This window comes from Manis pentadactyla, chromosome 4 (genome assembly GCF_030020395.1).
Source record: "Manis pentadactyla isolate mManPen7 chromosome 4, mManPen7.hap1, whole genome shotgun sequence".
Taxonomy (NCBI): domain Eukaryota; kingdom Metazoa; phylum Chordata; class Mammalia; order Pholidota; family Manidae; genus Manis; species Manis pentadactyla.
Window position 1 is genome coordinate 36,537,133 of NC_080022.1, and position 18,601 is coordinate 36,555,733.

General features: G+C 43.1%; 1 protein-coding gene across 1 annotated transcript; it reads left to right on the plus strand.

The window, feature by feature from the left end:
• The first annotated feature begins 883 nt into the window (after positions 1–883).
• LURAP1 (leucine rich adaptor protein 1) lies at positions 884–16,533 on the plus strand. Its single transcript, XM_036893025.2, has 2 exons — positions 884–1,204; positions 9,606–16,533. The coding sequence occupies exons 1-2, from the start codon at positions 1,007–1,009 to the stop codon at positions 10,125–10,127; spliced, it is 720 nt and encodes a 239-aa protein (XP_036748920.1). The 5' UTR covers positions 884–1,006; the 3' UTR covers positions 10,128–16,533.
• The last annotated feature ends 2,068 nt before the right edge of the window (positions 16,534–18,601 follow it).

Here is an 18,601-nt window from a genome sequence, read left to right on the forward strand (position 1 = left end):
AACAAAAATAGTTTTTCATGGCTCCTTATTGTCTGTAAAATATTGGTTCAAGCACTATAGAACCATCTTCTCTAAACGTGTTACTCAAAATGTGGTCTCCTGACCAGCAGCATGATCATCACCTGGACCCTGTTAGAAATGTAGAATGTCAGGTCCACCCCAGATTTACACAATCATAATCTGCATTTTAACAAGACTTGCAGATAATTCATAAGCACAGTCAAGCTTAAGCAACGTGGTTCTTCAGGATCAAGCAAGATCTGGCCCACGTGGATCTCTGCGGCTTCAATACTAGTTGTTCTTCACTGGCCAGAAAAACTTTACTATTACTTCTTTAGTCTAAATTCTGTGACTACTTCTGGGGGTGTATGTGAGTGTGTGTCAGTGGCAAGCTAAATTCTAACCACTGTTTTAGACCCAGCAAATCTTGTTTTGTCAGTTGATGATTTAAAACCCTCCTGTGGATCAAGAGAAACTAAGGGAAAATACATTACTTAAAATTACACAGGTAACCATTAGATGAACTAAAAATAGAGAAATATACAGGTCCAATTGAAGAAGGAAAGTGCAGAGTGTGAGGTACTTCTACTCCAGAAGGCCTTCCAAAACCCTCTGCCGCTGTTAACCACGGTTCCTTAAACTCCCACATCCCTAACTGAAGATGTTTAGCCTTCATGTAGCAAACAGTTACTAGGCGCCGGCTGTGCACCGGGCTCCATTCAGTGCCAGGGTGGAGAGAAGGCGCCTAGCTCCCGAGTGCTCCTTCAGGTACAAACCCAGGGTCGCCCAGCGGCACCCATCTCAGGGCGAGAGGGTGTGCGCGCCGCACTCCGACACACCCGCGGCTGTGCGCGGCTTCTCTGAGCGTTACGGCGCCCTCCTCCCACCCCCGCGCGGCGCGAGCGGGGACCCGCCGGTTCAGCTCCGCACTACCGGCGGAGACGGGAGGACCCGGGAACCAGACCCCGGCGTCCGCTCGCGCAGCCCTGTTCAGGCGTAGGCCCGCATGGAGGGGACTCCGGAGTCCCCGACGCCTGACCTGCGAGACGTGGAGGGCAAGGTGGGCAGGAAGACCCCTGAAGGGCTGCTCCGCGGGCTACGAGGCGAGTGGGAGCCGGGAACCTCTGGCTCCCTGCTGCTCTCGGGGGCTCCCAGCACGGGCCACGGCCTGGGGGACAAGATCATGGCGCTGAGGATGGAGCTGGTGAGTGTGGGCTCCGTGGGCTGGCGGGGAACGAGACCCCAGTGTCGGTCGGCCAGAAGGGAGGGACTCACACCCCCAGAGTTGGGCTGGTGAGGAGGGATGGTCAGGATCCCACCCAGACCAAACCTTAAACCCTGGGCTCCATTAATCCTCCCCACCCCCACCCCTGGCCCAGGGTGAGAGGGGTCTTAGTGGGTCCTGAGTACTTGAGGTGGGAGGCACCGACTCTTGGAAGTTTTTCCTGCCAAATGATTGGGAGGGGAGGAGTGAGGACTGGGAAGCACTGAGAACCTGGCACAGCACAAATCTCCCTCCCACCCCTCACCGTGGGGCCACCATGATAAGGCAACTCGTTTTTCGTCCTGCAAACTGGGCCCTGGGTTTGTTTCTCTGAGGTCCCAGTATTCATGCTAGGATTCAGACAGAAGAGATCTGGGTGAAAACTGTCTGGACAGGGCCACTAACAACAGCCTACCTCACCCTCACCTGAAGTATTTGAAAGTTCCTAGAACCTTAACAGACACAGAGTAGCAGCCACCCCATCTGTACTAGTCCCACAGCCTCCCACTCAGCCTCCTCCCAGCCACCCACCAGGTTACTATTTGGCTCTTCTATGTACTTACATGGGAGAAGAGGAAACAGGCACGCTTCCCCTTTCATGTTGCTGCTCATCACGATTCAGAGCCAAAAGGGCAGTTGGTGTCCCCAGGCTCCCTAGGGCCCTGGTTCTGGTGAAGGGGGTGATTTGCACCTGTCACCACTTTGCAGCCAGTTCTGGGAAACTGAGGAATTTTCTCTGGCTTGGAACCAGAAGACCACAGTGAATGTGTCAGCTAACAGGTCTTCCTGGAGCCCCATTGTGTGTCCATCTCCTGTACCAGGCTGAGCTGTGAGAGACGGGGTGGGGGTGGGGGATTAGGTCCTGGGAACTTCCAGGCAGCAGGAGTGGCTGGAAGGAGAGCCTGTGGGCAGGGCCATCAGGGAAGGCTCCATGCTGGGATGATTTGAATGCCTTATGTGCACTTGGCCTTGAAGGTTGGAGGTGAACGCCAAATTCTCCAGAGCAGGGCTGTGGCTTTGCCCACCTAAGGGAGGGGCCTGGCTTTGCCTCACTGTACAAACTGTAGTTCAAGTCCTAGAAAGAACCTATCTAGAGTGCCCTGCTTTAGAAACTTTCACCAAGTGTATGTGCCAGGCATCACGCTGAGCACTTTACAAAATACTGTTTTGATCCTCACACAACCCTATTAGTTAAGTGATGTTTTATAGGTGAAGAAACTGAGGCACAGAGAGGTAAGTAGCTGCCCACGTTTACACAAAAAGTAAAAAGCAGAGCCAGGCTTTGAATCCAGATGATCTTCCTATACTTTACCTCTTTACCATTGAGACCTGCTTTGTGCCAGACATTTTAAACACAGTTTATGTCATTAAGTAGAAAAGCAGTCATCATTTTCCCCGTCACACAGATGAAACAAACTTGCAGGTATTGAGGGCTTCCTTGGGGTCCAGAGGAGGAGCCACACCTGGTCTCCCTGGCTTTACCTCTTCTGCCTTTGGTGGAGATTACCCGTTTGCAAATTTTAAGGGGGTGCATTTACCTTCTCTGCATACTTGACCCAGCCTGGCCTGGGGCCACAGGCTGCCAATGAAGACATGAGGGAGAGAGCCTTCTGGGAGCAAGAAGAGTTAGAGGCTCCTGATGTGCACCATGGACCCTTACCCCATTCCTTTCTCCCTCCTCAGCCAGTGTCATTGATGTCCTTATGCACTCTGCCTGCCTACTGGGTTGTACCCAGGGAGGACAGTGGCCTGGCAGGGGGTTTCCCTTGGAGCTACTTGTGGCAGAACTAGTGCAAGCCCTCCAAGCAATGCCCTTCAGCTGTCCCTCTTCCACCTCTCCTGCAGGGCAGGGGCAGGCCTGCCCTTGAGGCTAAGGTCATCGCTTTCTCTAGGCCTCTTCCCTCCTGCTTCCCTCCCCTACTGAAAGATTGAGTGAACCAGACTCTGGGATCTGTGGGAAAGGGGAACAAGGGCAACCTCCCCTACTTAATCCTTCTGCCCCAAGAACTGTTGCTAGGACAACCCACCCCCACAGAGAAATTTGGGGAAAAGCCTTAGGCAAGGAGGGAGAAGACATGGGTACAAATCCTGACTCTGCTCCTGTATCATTTTGTGGTCTTGAGCAGGGTCCTGATTCTCTCTCAGCCTCAGTTTCTCTGCCTCTTGGAGGGTGAGGGGATAGGAGATTGGGGGGGCCAGATGATCTCTAAGAGCCTTCCTAGTACAAATAGTCTGAGAATCTCAATCCACTACCAGGGAGCTAGGACTGGGGTCTCGAGGCTTTACCCCAGGGCCTGAATTGGACTGAGTGATGAAGGAGCCTGTCTTGTGACCCCAGGGCCAGACAGAGTCTGCTATGTATGTGTTAAGGGGAGGAGTGGGGAACCTGAATTCCCCTGGGAAGAGAATTAGGTTGGTGTGGCCTCTGAGGCTGCATCTCTCCTGAGTTGTTTATCCCCTCTTTTTCCAAGGAGATGGTGTGAAATGAGTGTTTCTTTTTCTGGCAAGAAAGCCTTGCTATCTTCTATTCTGGGGAGCAATATTGTCACAGTCAGGGAATCCTGCTGTCACAAGACTGTAAAATCTGGTCCTCAGATTCGTTTTCCATCAACACAATAAAACCCAACCCCCTGAATCCTGGAGGCCACCAGATGGGCCAAGAATAGTAAAGGCAAGAGAATCACAAAACTTAATCTGACCTGCCCAGTCCTAGACTTAGCACCATAAATGAACTGGGTAGGACCTTCTCCCAGGGAGCTCACAGCCTGGGTTAGGGAAGGAAGGAGACAGACTAATAACTCTAATAAGTACAGGATGATGAATGCTGTTGGAGGGCTTCCTGGAAGAATCTTCATTATAGAATAACATGGTCAGATTTGTGCTCTGGAAAGGCCACTTTGAATTAGAGGGGACACATGCTGTTTCCTCTGGTTGGAATACCTCTTTCCACTGCTTTGTCTGGCTAAGTCCTTAACCTTCACCTTTCAGCCCATGTCCCTTATTCTAGGAAGCATTTCCTCACCTCCCCTGGTTAGGTTGTGGCCCTCCACGTACCCATGGCTCTTTGTGCAACAATCGTTTCCGCTAGCATTTGCCACACTGAATTTTAAGTGCTTGCCTCATTGGCTTATCTTAACCATAGACTGTGAGCTCTCTGAAGTTAAGAAATGGTGTCTTTTCTTCCTTTACCTAATACAATGCCATGCCTATAAGAAATACTCAGTATTGTTCCACGACTGAGTGGGTTAATTCTATCTTAAGGAAGGGCAGGGAAGATTTCCTAGAGGAGGTGGCATTTGAGCTGGGCCTTGAAGAATGAATAAAGTCAGATGGAATTGCAGTTCAAGATGGCATATTGAACAGATGCATTTACCTCCACTGCCTCCTGAAACTCCACTAAAAGTAGGATTACTTTAAAAGCCATGAAGCAACTATAACAACAAGAATAGGAGAAAAGATGATAGGAACAAAATTTTGGAAGCTGAAAAGCAGAAGGAAGAGTGATAATTAACTTAGTAAACCTGAAAAAAGTTGAATTCCAAGCCAACAGTGCATTTTGCACTGTGAAACCCTCAAAGGTCTCAGAAATTGGAAGCACCAGATGTTTCTAGAAGTGGGAGGTGCAAGTGGAGCTGAAAACTAAAGGGCTGGTGAATATCTGTTTAAGAATCATACTCTTAAGATCCCTTCCCTAATTGGGCAACCAGGTGCCAGCCACTCCTTTACCCTAGCAGAAGACTAGAGATACAAGTTTTGGAAAGAATAGAACATATCAAAGGGAGCATAGGGAAGGGAGTGAAGGAAGGAGGGGAAAGCAGCAGGAAAAGCATTTTTAGTATTAGAAGTTTTGCTTAATACATTTAGTTGGGTCATGGACTCGGACTGTTCATTTCACTGTTGATATACTTGTCCCCAGTATGAAACAACCAAAGATAATCTCTTTTATCATATGTCATCAATAGTCCTTTATAGTCTGTGGTATTTTGGTTCTTTATGTCAATATCTCCATAATGAAATTGCAAGCTTCTAGACATTCAGATGGCCAACAGACACATGAAGAGATGCTGCACGTCACTAATCATCAGGGAGATGCTGTCCAAACTACAATGAGATATTACTTCATACCAGTCAGAATGGCCAGTATCAAAAACACAAGAAATAATACGTGTTGGCAAGGACGTGAAGAAGAGGGAACCCTTGTACACTACTGGTGAGAATGTAAATTGGTGCAGCCATGATGGAGATTCCTCAAAAAATTGAAAATAGAAATGCCATATGAATCAGTAATTCCACTTCTAGGTATTTACCCAAAGAAAACAAAGTTGCTCATTTGAAAAGATGTATGCACTCCTGTGTTCACTGCAGCATTATTCACAATAGCCGAGGCATGGAAGCAATGTAAATGTCCACTGGTAGATGAATGGATAAGGAAGATGTGGTACTGGTACATATCTACTATGGAATATTATTCAGCCATGAAAAATGAAATCTTATCATTTGCCACAGCATGGATGGACCTAGAGAGTATTATGCTAAGTGAAATAAATCAGACATAGAAAGGCAAATAGCATATACTTTCACTTATATGTGGAATGTAAAAAAATAAAACAAATAAAAAAACAAAACAGAAATAGACTCATAAATACAGAGACCAAATGGGAAGTTGCCATAGAGGAGTGGTGAGGGGATGGGCAAAATAGGTGAAGGGGATACATAGGTACTAACTTTCGATTATAAAATAAATTGATCACAGGGATGAAAAGTACAGCATAAGGAATGTAGTCAGTAATATTGTAGTAATTTTGTATGGTGACAGAAGGTAACTACACTTACTGTGGTGAGCATTTTGTAATGTATATAAATGTCAAAACACTGTTGTACAACTGAAATTAAATGTAATATTGTATATCAATTATACATCAATAAAAAAAGAAACTGCAAGCTTCTGTTAAGCAAGGACAGTTAATGGAGACATTATCTTTGTAATTATTAAAAGATCCAGGTATGCAATAATGATTTGTTTAATTGAATTAGAGTTGTGATATTCTCCCCAAAACATAAATAACTTCAGGTACCAAATTTTGTTCTGTGCCTATGCCATAATAAGTAAGTTAATCATAGTAATATATAAAACCAAAGAGCTATATCACTTATTGATTAACTAATACTTGTCAGGCAATATGCTATGCATGTTAGTATGTTCCTCCCATTTCTTAAAATAAATCATTAAATTGGATATTATCCTCATTTTACAATGAATAAATGAGAGTTTAAAAGGGAAAAAAATTTCAACTTCATATGGCAAAACTGCAATTTGAACCCAGGTCTGTTTAATTCCTGTGCCTGTATTTTTCTCAATGTACAAATACTTGGTCTTATTCTGGTCTATCACTGTAAATGTTAAAAAGTTAAACTCTCTCACTGTTAAGCAATTATTTCCTGAATAATTCAGTAAACATAATATCCAGTGGTATATATATTAAAAACAAACAAACAAACAAAAGAACCAGAGGCTCCAGACTGGGAGACACCAAGTAAAGCTGAGGGCAAGAAGATTTAATAAAAATGTACTAAATATTATGAAATACCTCTCCCAGGCTTTTCCCTCCTTGGCTTCTCAGAATATTGGCAGCTTTGCTTGCATTATACTCTCTAGATAGTATAATGTGGTGACTGTGATGAACCCAGGAAAAAAAAACACAAGAAGATACTAACTTCAGGCCTTAGCCAGCCAGACAGCCCAGACAGATAACCCTCAGTGAGGTTGAGGCGGCAAGTCTCACTCATGCATTCAGCTTCCTGTCAGCCTTTCAGAGACCGCTCTGAAGTGTGAGCAGCAGCTGAAGATCTAAAGACATCTGATGAGACTCTCTGACTAGGTAGACTTAAAGAGAAAAAAGCAACTTGAACGAAGTGGAGATTATACAGAGAGATAAGACCTTATAAAAATCATTAATTATATCCTTAGAGAGATAAGAGATAACATTGCAGCCATGAACAGAAACAAGAAGCTATAGAAAGGAAAACATTCAGAGAATTAGAAACAACTCCTGGAAATAAAACCATAATAGGAGAAAATGAAAAGCTCAATGGAAGGATTGATAATGTTGAAATATTTCAGAAACCAGAACAAATATAGAAAGAGATGGAAGAGGAAAAAAAAATAGAGGATCAGTCCAGAACCCCTCTATCAAATAATAGGACTTCAGAAAGAATAGAAAAATATTGGAGGAGAAATAATAAAGAAATAGTTAATAATTATTATTCAATTATTATTCAATTTAATTATTAAATTCCCAGAATTGAAGGACATGGATTTCCACCCAAAAAGTGGTCAGTTCAATGGATGAAAATAGGCCCGCACCATGGCATATTACTGTGATAATTTAGAACACTGAGAACAAAGAGAAGATCTTAAAAACTTCCAGAAGGACTGAGAAAATGGTCACATGCAAAAGAACCAAGAATCAGAAATGTATCAGGCTTTTTAAGTGTAACACTGAAGAATTAGAAGACAATGTAACAATGCCTTAAATCCTGAGGAAAAATTATTTTCAACCTATAATATTATGCCTAGCCAAACCATCAACAGTGGGAGGAGAGAACAGCAACATTTTAAAACACATCAAGTTTCAACAAAAACACTTCCTATGCAAACTTTCACAGGAAGTTATTGGAAGAAAAGCTCCCCCCACACAAATGAAGGAGTAAGTTAAGAAAGATGACATGGGATCCAGGAAACAGGATCCAATTCAGGAAAGAAGCAAAGGGAATCCCTAAAATGATAGTGAAGGGAGATCCCTGGAGGACAGTGCACTGCAGGGGCAGATTAGAGCAGATCCGAAGGCTCCTAAAGGGCTGTGTCTGAGAAGACGGGATAGACAGAACGTATGATGTGTTTAAAAGCCTTGAGAGGGAGATTCACATAATTGGGAGTTTGGGGATGACTTACTGATATTTATATATACAGTAAACTAAGAAAAACAGTAGTAGTACTAGTAGTAATAGTAGTAATGTTGTGTATGATATATACTATAATTTATATAGGAATGATAGTAATGTCTAAGGAAAACGTAAAGGTATAAGAAATAGAGAGTAACCATAGTAAACCATGTGACAACTGTCAACAGCATTTCTAAATCCTAATAGGGTAAACACTAACTAATTTTACAGCATATTTTGGGAATAGAGGGAATAGGAGGGATACTATATGGCAGAGCTGTAGAAAGAGGAATGAAAGAGTTAATCTTCTATCATGTGGGAGGTCAGTATAAAACATATATAAAACTCTTGAAAATAAAAACTTAAAAGTCAATAAATAACATGTTATTTGGAGATTAGAGGGTGAGTACCACAATAAACAGCTAAAATAATTAATAGTAGTTATCTCTGGGAAGTGGTATTTAGGATCAGGATGAGAGAACTGTTACTTTTCATAATAAATCTTGCAGTATTGTTTGCTTCTGTAATCTATTTGCACCCACTACTTTGATTAAAAGTAAAACTAAATAAAATGAAATTTAACAAGTTATGTGTGGCAGGACCTGGGGTTCCCAGGGAAGTATGAGTTGAAGCTGGAGAGATGGGCAATAGCTGTATAATGACAGGCTTTTGAATGCCAACTGCTTTAGTGTTTAGATTTTATTTTCTAAGAGTAGTTAAAGCCCATAAAGTCTCTTGAGCAGTTGGGGGACAGGTTTAGACTTGTATGGAGGAAGATAACTGAGTGCCTCTGAGCTAGAAGGGACCCTAGAGATTACCTGGTAAATCAATTTAACTCCCACTACAGACAGACAGGCTGGTGTGTGGTGGAGGGAAGCTCTGAACCCCAGCCAGTGGGATTCTGACCCTGCAAAAGTCTAGTCAACCAATTAATACCTGGCTCCTTGTCAGGCTATTTTGTGGCTGTTTCTAAGTCTTACTGGTGAATCTGGACTACTTCAATCGTTAATATCCTATCTATGGAGTTCAAAGCTCAGTAGGATCGAATTTTAATACTTAACATTTACTGAGACCTTCTCTGTACCAGACACTGCCGAGTTTTAATAAACAGCATCTCAAAATTCTCACGGCCACCCTGTGAGGTGAGTGATTTTGCCCTGTTATATAAACAAGGAAGCTCGGGCTTAGAAGAAGGTAAGAAAGTTGCCCATGGTCATAGTAGAACTGAGATTTTAAACAGCAATCTGGGCTGCTTCTAAAGCCCACTCTCTAAACCATTCAGGAAACCATGCTTCTTGAAATTGAAGCATAATTAGTTGGACCATAGGGTAGGGCCTCTGGAAACTTTGAGGAAACCCGCAGCCAAGAACTGGGACTGATTCCTTCTCCACTCCCCTAGACGTACCTGCGAGCCATCGATGTGAAGATCCTGCAGCAGCTGGTGACCTTGAATGAGGGCATTGAGGCGGTGCGCTGGCTGTTGGAGGAGAGGGGGACGTTGACCAGCCATTGCAGCAGCCTCACCAGCAGCCAATATAGCCTGACAGGCGGGAGCCCTGGCCTCTCAAGGCGAGGCAGCTGGGAGAGCCTGCCAGACACCAGCATCACTGACCGGCTGGACAGCATCTCTATCGGCAGCTTCCTGGACTCAGTGGCCCCCAGTGAGCTGGATGAGCAGGGTCCTCCTGGGGCTCCCTGTCCTGAGAGGGACTGGGCAAAGGTTACACCCAGTGGGGAGAGGGCCAGGCCTGAGGTGGACCTAACAGCCACCAGACTAGGGAGCTTGAGGGCTGTGTGGAAGCCCCCAGGGGCGGGGCTCCAGGGTGGACCTCCTGAGCCACCAGAAGATGAGAGTGCCAAGCTGGGCTTGGAGGCCCACTGGTACTGGGGGCATATCCAGGATGATGTTACCTTTTTGTAACAACTCTTCCACCCTTTGTACTCCTATTGCTCTTTCATCACTAGACCCTGGTCTCCCTCAAAATTTATTCTCCCTTAATCTGGGACAAGGACGAGGCTACGTTCTAGTCAGTTACCATGAAAACCTGGCCTTACCATCCCTCTGGGTCACTGTGGAAGCTCTGCCTTTATCCTTCAATTATTGGGTCCCTAGAGCTATTTCCATAGATACATTGGCTCTAGAGGTTTGACCTGTGGGTCCTGGTGTGATGCTATCTCTTCCCCTTCCCCTATCTACTAGGTAAGGATTGGAGGGATTTAGGACTCTAGATCAGTGATGAGAGATGGGGATGTAATTACCTCACCCAACGTCTAGGAGCCTTGGCCCCTCAAGGCCAAGATGGAGGATTGCAGAAGGACATGGACATTCAGGGCCAGCCCTCCATGGATTGGCCCTCCCAAAAGCCTTTGGGGCTGGCAGAACCATCCCTTCTTGTCTGGAGAGTGATGTCATTTCCTGCCAGAATGGGTTAATATTTCCTCTGTCCTTTAGTGGAGACTGGTCCCTGTAGGGTGGCTGAGCCCCTTGTGCTGAGTGAGACCATACCATTTATTCTCCATACCATTACATCTTGTGAGTGGGAACATTTCACCCCTCCTGGCAAGGAACTTTCTCACTGTCACATGTTTGTGTTTATCTTCAGAAAGGTTCTTACTTTTAAAACAGGGTGTTCTCATTTTATCCTAGGGGGATCTCACATCCACTGTGGCCACATCCCTGTCTGATGCCAGCCCTCCTGAAACCATGCTTTTTAGGGAGGGAACTGGCAGGGGCCTCCAAGTCTGTCCAGGGCTCTTAAGTCTGTCTAGCCTGCCCTGCCACAATCCCTTGTCTACCCTGTCCCTGGGTTGCCCTCATTCTTGTATTCTGGCTCCAAATCTGCCTGCCAAAAGATTCAGCCTCTGTGTCTCCACACCTTCTCTCTTTGCACTCCAGGCCTCAGGCCTTTTATTTCCAGAGGAGGCTCCCAACCTTCTCCTCCTCTTGCTGATGGGAACTACAGGGAAGCAAATCTTGAGGTCTCAGAGCTCTGGTGGTTTACTAGAACTTCCAAGGTGGAGAACTGTCTTCTCCTGTGATCCTGTGATTCCCCTTCCCCCACCCTGCCCCAGACCTTCCACCATTTGGTCACAAGGATGCCTGTCAGGCTGGATGGAACACAAGGAATCCCCTTGTCTGGGTTACAATGGTGGGGCGGGGCAGGGAAAGACAGAGGCTCTTTGATCCTAGGGCCCACATCCTGGGAGCAGGGAAAGACTGAGGGAAAGGCACTTTTCTTCCTTCATTAGAGCAAGCCCTAGACTCCTGGGACCTGAGGAGGGAGCAGGGTACAGGCTCTGGGCCTGGGTCCCAGGGCCCTAGTGAATTATACCAAAGAAGGAATTCAGAGATGCTGCCAACATAGGGCTCAGGGAGGACAGGCTGTGGGCGACAAGGTCTGTGGCTGACGTCAAAGAATGAATTCTTAGAGATTAACCGTTTGAAACCCTGGTAACTGCCCATATATGTTGGTTCCTATTTTCCCTAGGCCCTGAAACTAGATTATTGGAAGGCGACAAGGAGAGAAATGGATATCAGGTGACCTTTCCTATTTGCTGTGCCCTCCTGAGTTGAAGGAGCCTTCTCTAAATCCTCAAATAACTCCTGCGATGTGTCTACTTTTCATTCTATGCTGGGGAAGGGAAGGAAGCCAAGGTGGTCATCTCCACTTCCTCTAAACTCCCCGAATCTTATTCTGCAACCCCACAATCCTTTTGGGCAGTACATTCAGTCCATGGCTCTCCCCTAAAGAGTCCCTCTTCTCCCATCCCCTCAAAGTGACTGAAATCTCTAAAGCATGTCCTTACCCTCTCCTACTGTGCTACCCACCTCTCATCACTTCTCCTGATTTTGGGGCTCCTGACTTCCCCTCAGGCAGGGAATTCAAATACTCGTTTCCAGTGCCTGCTCTGTTGCCATTTTGCAGTGTGCCCTTGGATAAACTACCTTTTCACTTGGGAGCCTTGTATTCCTTTTTGAAGCTTACTTGTTGGTTTGGGCTACAAACTTCTGAGCTGAAGAGGTTGCCCGCCCTCTTGTGGCCATCTTGCATCATTGCCAGGCATAGATGGTTAGAGCCTCCAACCTCAGCTATAGACTTACAGACCAGCCTCTTCAGGGCATAGACAGGCTAGGGAGTCAGGCCGAGAGAGGGCAGAGACTTGCCCAGTGTCATCCACTGTAAGTCCGTGGCAATGCCAAGGCTGAGACCACAGATCTCTTGCCCGCTCACCTGCCCACAGTGCCAACACTTGGCCACATTGGTCCCCCACACCACCCAGTCAACCCCACCCAAGACCAGAGACTGAAAGCAGTTTCACCTGTTTTAATATTTAGGTTCTCACCTGACCCTAGAGAGGCAGCTCAGTGTTTAGAGAAAGAGCTACATGCTCTGAGGAAAGAGAACGTTGGACCTAAATTGGGTAAAGCGTGCATGAACCTTGACCACAAGACATAAGGAAAACCAATCCTGGACCAATTTCTCTGGGAAGGCCAGTAGGCCCAGACATCATGGGGGGCAGAGAGTTCGGCATTTCAGACCTGGAGGCTAGAAGTTGGGTGGGGGTGGGAGCTTTGAGATTAGGCTGTCTGGATGGGTCCTGAGGAGTTGCAGGGCTCTGCAGGTCAGGGTTGGCAGCACAGCTGGGTAAAGACAGAGATGAGACTGCTCATGACAGCTGCAGAAACAGCACCTGCCTGGGAGGACAAAAGGTGGTGCTGGCCAGGATGAGAGACCATGTGAGTGGGTAACTGTGAGCACCCTAGGATGCAGGCAGTGAGGCTGGGCCCTGGACTGACTGGAAGCCCAGTGGCAGCTTAGGTAAGAGATGCCTGATGCCAGGCATCCTCTAGGTATCTAGTGATAATAATTGAATGAATGGAGAAATGAATGTGTATAAACCCCCAGGAGATGTGACTTTTTTTTTAAGTGGGCAATTAGTAATAGGTAATTTAAAACACTATTCTATTTAATTCTTAGCAACCGTATAAACAGCACATTAATAATGTTGCTTAGACGTTTGCTCAAGGTCAGGTAGGTACTGAATGAACTTTAATATGATCCTAGGTCAGTCTGACTGCAGGGGCTTCCAGGAAGTCTTCTCTGATTCCCACTCCTCACCCACAGACCTTATTCTCCTAGGTGAATAGGTCATGCTGCCCAGCAGGGTCAGCGTACTAGTTGCCTATTGAGGCTATAATGAATTACCCAAAACTTAATGACTTAAAGCAACACAAATTTATTATCGTGCAGTTCTGGAGGTCACCAATATGAAATCAATTTCACTGGGCTAACTTAAAGTCAAGGACTTGACAGGCCTGCATTCCTTCTAGAGACTCTAGTCATTTCTTTGCCTTTTCCAGTTTCTGGAGGTTGTTTGTGTTCCTTGGTTCACAGCCCCTTCCTCCAGCTTCAAAGCCAGCAGCACAGCATCTTCTCTCTTCTCTGACCTCTGCTCCCATCCTTCCATCTTCACTAACTCTCCTGTCTCCTCTTAGAAGGATTATATTGTGATAATGTATCCTTGTGATTACATTGGGCCTACTGGAAAATTCCAGGATCATCTCCCCACATCAAGATCCTTAATTTAACCGTATCTTCAAAGTTCCTTTTATCATAGAAGGTAAAATGTTCACAGGTTCTGGGAATTAGGACATGAACATCTTTGGAGGAAGGGGCATTATTCACCCCATCACAGGCAGAGATGGAGGGTGGGCAGGAGGAGGTACCCAGGCCCAGAATGAGCTACTGTGCTTTGCCCAGCCTCTGTCAGCCCAGAGTGGGGGGCAGTGTCACGGGGGAGGTGGACAGACCTAGGTCCTGTGTCTGGAGAATGGCAAGTGCCTCCTGCATCATCACTACCAGCAAGCGCTGAGAGTGAAGATCAGACTTGGGAGAAATTCTCAGTTTAGGGAATTCTCCTGGTGACCATGGTGGAGGGTTCCAGTAGGCTCTGTCTTCAGTATTACCTCCTTTCCAGAATCATTCTGTGCTTTTTAAGGCAGAAGATAACTACCACCAATGAACCAGCCTGAGTTCTCTCTGAAGAGGATAGATCCACTGTCTCCTTTTAAAATTATTTTTTATTTATTCCTTAATAGTTAAACCATGCTCCTCAGAGCATGGTGAACTCTCATCATCAGTGGATACTGGGCCCCTTTGTTTTATTTTCTTCTTTTATCCCTTATCCTTAGTTTCATTTGTCTCCCTGACCTGGTGTACACATACGTGTTCAGTATGTATTTGGAATGTATCATTGAAAATATATATAATTATGTGTTTTAATATATATAAATGGTATGCTTTTACAATTAGCTAACTTCTATATAGAATTACTCCATATTTCAGTGATTTAACACAATAAAGATTTATTTTTCACCTACATAGGAACACAGGTATTCCTGCTTGGACAGCTCTCTTCCACTGCCCATTTCAGGTCCCAGCATCCTTCCATTTTTAGGGGGTGATAGCCTGATTCTGTATCATAAAGTTCCCCATCAATTTTTCACAGAATTGTTTTACTCTCCATTAAATGACCATTTTATAAGTTGGTTATTTCACTAGCTATGACAAAATGATGATTTTCTAATGCTATTATTTTTTCTTTAATTCTGTACAAAAACCTTTTTTCACATCCTCTAGGACCATTTGGTTATCCTATAATAAAGTTCATAACAGAATGGCAAAATAAAAGCTGAAATCTCTTCCCTTATTTATCTCTTCAAAAGTAGTAAATTGATACTTCTTGGTGCTGAATTGGAGTCCAATAATTTTTTGTTTTTCTAATTGGTAGCTAATTAGTGTCCAATAATTTTTTGTTTTACTCTCTTTAAGTTACTCTTCTGACCTCCTAAGTTTTAGATATTTAATGTCTTTAAGTCATTACAGTTACTTTTTGTTTTATATTATATAAAACCAAGCATATATGAAAGTAGAGAAAATAATATAATGAATTCCCATGCACCTGTCACCCAGCTCCAATAATTATCAACTCATGGCCAATCCTGGTTATTTATTCCTTCAACTATTCTTCCCCCAACCAAGATTATTTTGAAACAATATGATAAATATGCTACCAATATACTAACTATGATACCAACTCATCTGTAAATATTTTAGTATATGTCTAAAACTTAGATACTTTTGTTAGCATTATTGCATCTAAAAATTAATAATCCTTCAATTTAATAAAATATAGTTCATGTGTTCAATTTTCCCTAATTTTCTGATAAACTTAAAAAAGAGTTTTAGTATCAGGGTTATGCTGGCCTTCTACAGAGAGTTATAAAGTGTTTCCTCCTCCCCTGTTTTCTAAAAGCACTGTGTATGATTGCTAGTATTATTCATCAGTGAAATAATCTGGGCCTGGAGTTTTCTTTCGGAGGAAGTTTTGGTAACAATTTAATTTCTTTGATACATATAAGGCTATTCTGAGCTCTAAGTTCATTTCCAGTTCGTTTTAATAAATTGTATTTCTCGAAGAATTTGTTTCATCTAAGTTGTTAAACTTACAAGCATGAAACTGTTCATAGCACTCCCTTGTTATTCTTTTTAAAACTCCATTCATTGTCAAATAAAGCACAAATATAGAAAACGCACAGAACAAATATAAGCCTTAATGAGTTATTCTGGGACAAACACTTTTGTAACTACTACCCTGTTAAGTCCTGTCTATGTGCCCCATCCCAATTATAATACCCTTGCTCTGCCATTTCCTGATTATAATATTTACTTCTTTACATCTTTTCTAGTTTTATCATCCAAATTATATCCACAGGTAATGTAGTTTAGTCTTGTCCATTAAAAAATATTGATGTGTCTTTATTCCTTTCTTAATTCCTTACTATTTATTTGTTGAAGAATCTGGGCTTTTTGACTTGAGGAGTTTACCACAGTCTGGATTTCAGTGATTTAAGTACGTGTGGTGCAATTCTAAATGTTCCTGTATTCTCCGCATTTCCTGAATATTGGTAGTTGGATCAGAAATCAGATTTGATCACTTTGGCAAGAATATAAGAGGTGTATAAATCTAATTGTCTCTATGCTTGTGTTTTTTTTCAGGTGCTGATGCTTATAGCCTGTATTCATTAATTCAGTGAATTGCAAAATGGTGCCATTAAGTCTATCATTTCATTTTATTTATTAGTTGAAATACCTACATAAAGAGAAACATCCTCTTTATGTATGTACTGTTTGGTTTCTGAGTGTACCGTTTACATAGGAAAACCAGGATAAATGCTTGATTCTTTCACACCAATTTTCAAGGTAATAAATTGGATTCCTAATATCCTCCAAATGTAGCCATTAAAAAAAATCATTATGAATTTATGGATTTGTGTGTTTATATTTGATATAGGTTTCAGTCAGTTGGAATTGTTACCATAACTGAAGTGCCCGCTGCCCATGGAGTCTCATCATGTTGGCTTCTGAGTCCTTTTGATCCTAGTAACCTTTGATAGCTTTCTTGTTATTTGGTATGACAAAATATCCTGGGTCACCCGGTACACTTTTCGCCTCAGAATGGAATCAGCCATCTCTCCAAGAAGTCTTGGGTTTTTTAAATGAGAAATTTTATTTCAAGACAGAGCTTTTAATTAATCTCTTCTCTGGTTCCTTCCATACTAAGAATCCTGGTTTTCGAGGACACAGAAGATGATAGTATTAAATATTCCATAATTACTTTATTTTGTCCCCCACACAAAGCACTCAGAATAACTATATTAATACTACCACCATGGTTACTGAAAATATTCTTAAAAGTACTTTGCAAATTCATTTCCCATTCTCCACCTCATTACAAAACCTTTAAGTAAATCTATATTCTCAGGGGATATAGTCATCATATACCACATTCCTCCTTCTTAGCCCTTATGCAGTTTTAGTTCTACAAGTAATCTTATAATTAATACTTATCTCCAGTCCTTAAATCATTCTACTCATTTTGGTTGTCTAAAGCTGGTTTTCTAGTAGATTCTCCAGAAAGGGAACTTGGCAACAGTATTCTCTGAGATCTTGCATGTTGATAACAGTTTGTGCCCTTCGTACTTATAAAGTCTTGTCTTGCTAGGTTTATACTTTCCTTTTTTATTGAGTCTCTTAAGTATGTTACTTTATTTTCTTTTGGCAAAAAGTGTTACCTATTAATAGGTGAGTTTTTCCTTTCTAAGTGGTATGTGTTTATTTTAGATGCCCAAATAATTTTTTTTCTTTTTCTTTTAAGTTCAGTCATTTTACTAGAATATGCTTTGGTGCTAGGCATTTGGGGACTATACTATCAGCTTTGCTGTATGCTCTTTGAATATCCAATTTCAGGTTCTTCTTTATTCAGGAAAAGTTTTTTGAATAGTTTTTATTATTTGTCCTGTTCCTTTGCTTTTGTTTTCTCCTTCAGACACTAATATTATTATTATTTTTGCCTCTTTTCAGTTTGTCAATGTCTCTCTAATCCTTTTTATCTATTTCTTCATTTCTAAAAATTTCTTGTCACCTTCTAAGGCATTATCTATTATGTTTATTTGCTCTTGTGCACTTTCTAGTTTAGTCTTCATTTGTATAATGATTTTTTCATTTCTAGTTCTTTCCTGAGTTCTGTTCACCTCATTTCTGAGTTTTTGTTCTAATTCTGATTCATGTTGTTCTTTCATGTATCCTCGTGTTCATAATGTCTTTTAGCTTATTTGAAATAGTATGTTGTTTTGATCTGTTTCATGTCACATTTCTGGTATGTTTCATTGTCTGTAGTAATGTTATTCTTATGGTTCTTCTATAGCCTTATATGGGATTTGACCATGATACTCTTCTACCACTCATTTTCTGTGGAATTACTTTTCCTGAATTTATAGAGTGAGGTAGGGTTCAGAAAAGCTTTTTAGTATAACAGAGCTCCTCCTCCTGTTGTTTTGTCTGGCTTGCCTTCTGGGATATCCTGCCGCCCCCTCTTCTATGGTGGTATCTATCTTCCATTTCCTTCCTCTCTGTTATCCTCATCCTACTACATTTTGATTCCACTCCCAGCAATTTCTCCTCATGTGGGGCCTGGTCCTAGACGGAAGCCCCAGTAGGTCGATTTCGACATTCATGGGAGCCAGACCTGCCCCAGGCCCTTAGTCCTCACTGTGGGCCCTTTGTCCCCACTGCTATTTGAGACGGCAAATCCCTCCTAGTTAAATGTCCTATTCTCAACCGGTCTGCTTTGACTCTAGGGAATACCTGTTGGCTATTTGAGGTTCTCCTGTTCTTACTCCACCAGATGCCATCCCTTTGTTTCTTTCTTTCTCCTTCACAGATGCTGACCCCATGCAGGTCTGGTGGCTGCTGGTGTTTTCTCCCCACTTGCTTGTATTTTGGGGTTGTGGAGATACCTAGTCACCAAATTTTGTTACCAATTAGTAAAGGT

Bases quoted from the DNA above. Each gene is read 5' to 3' on its own strand.
- LURAP1 (XM_036893025.2), top strand. From the start codon at position 1,007: ATGGAGGGGACTCCGGAGTCCCCGACGCCTGACCTGCGAGACGTGGAG. The intron at 1,205-9,605 runs GTGAGTGTGGGC...CCACTCCCCTAG, and splicing joins TGGCGCTGAGGATGGAGCTG to ACGTACCTGCGAGCCATCGA.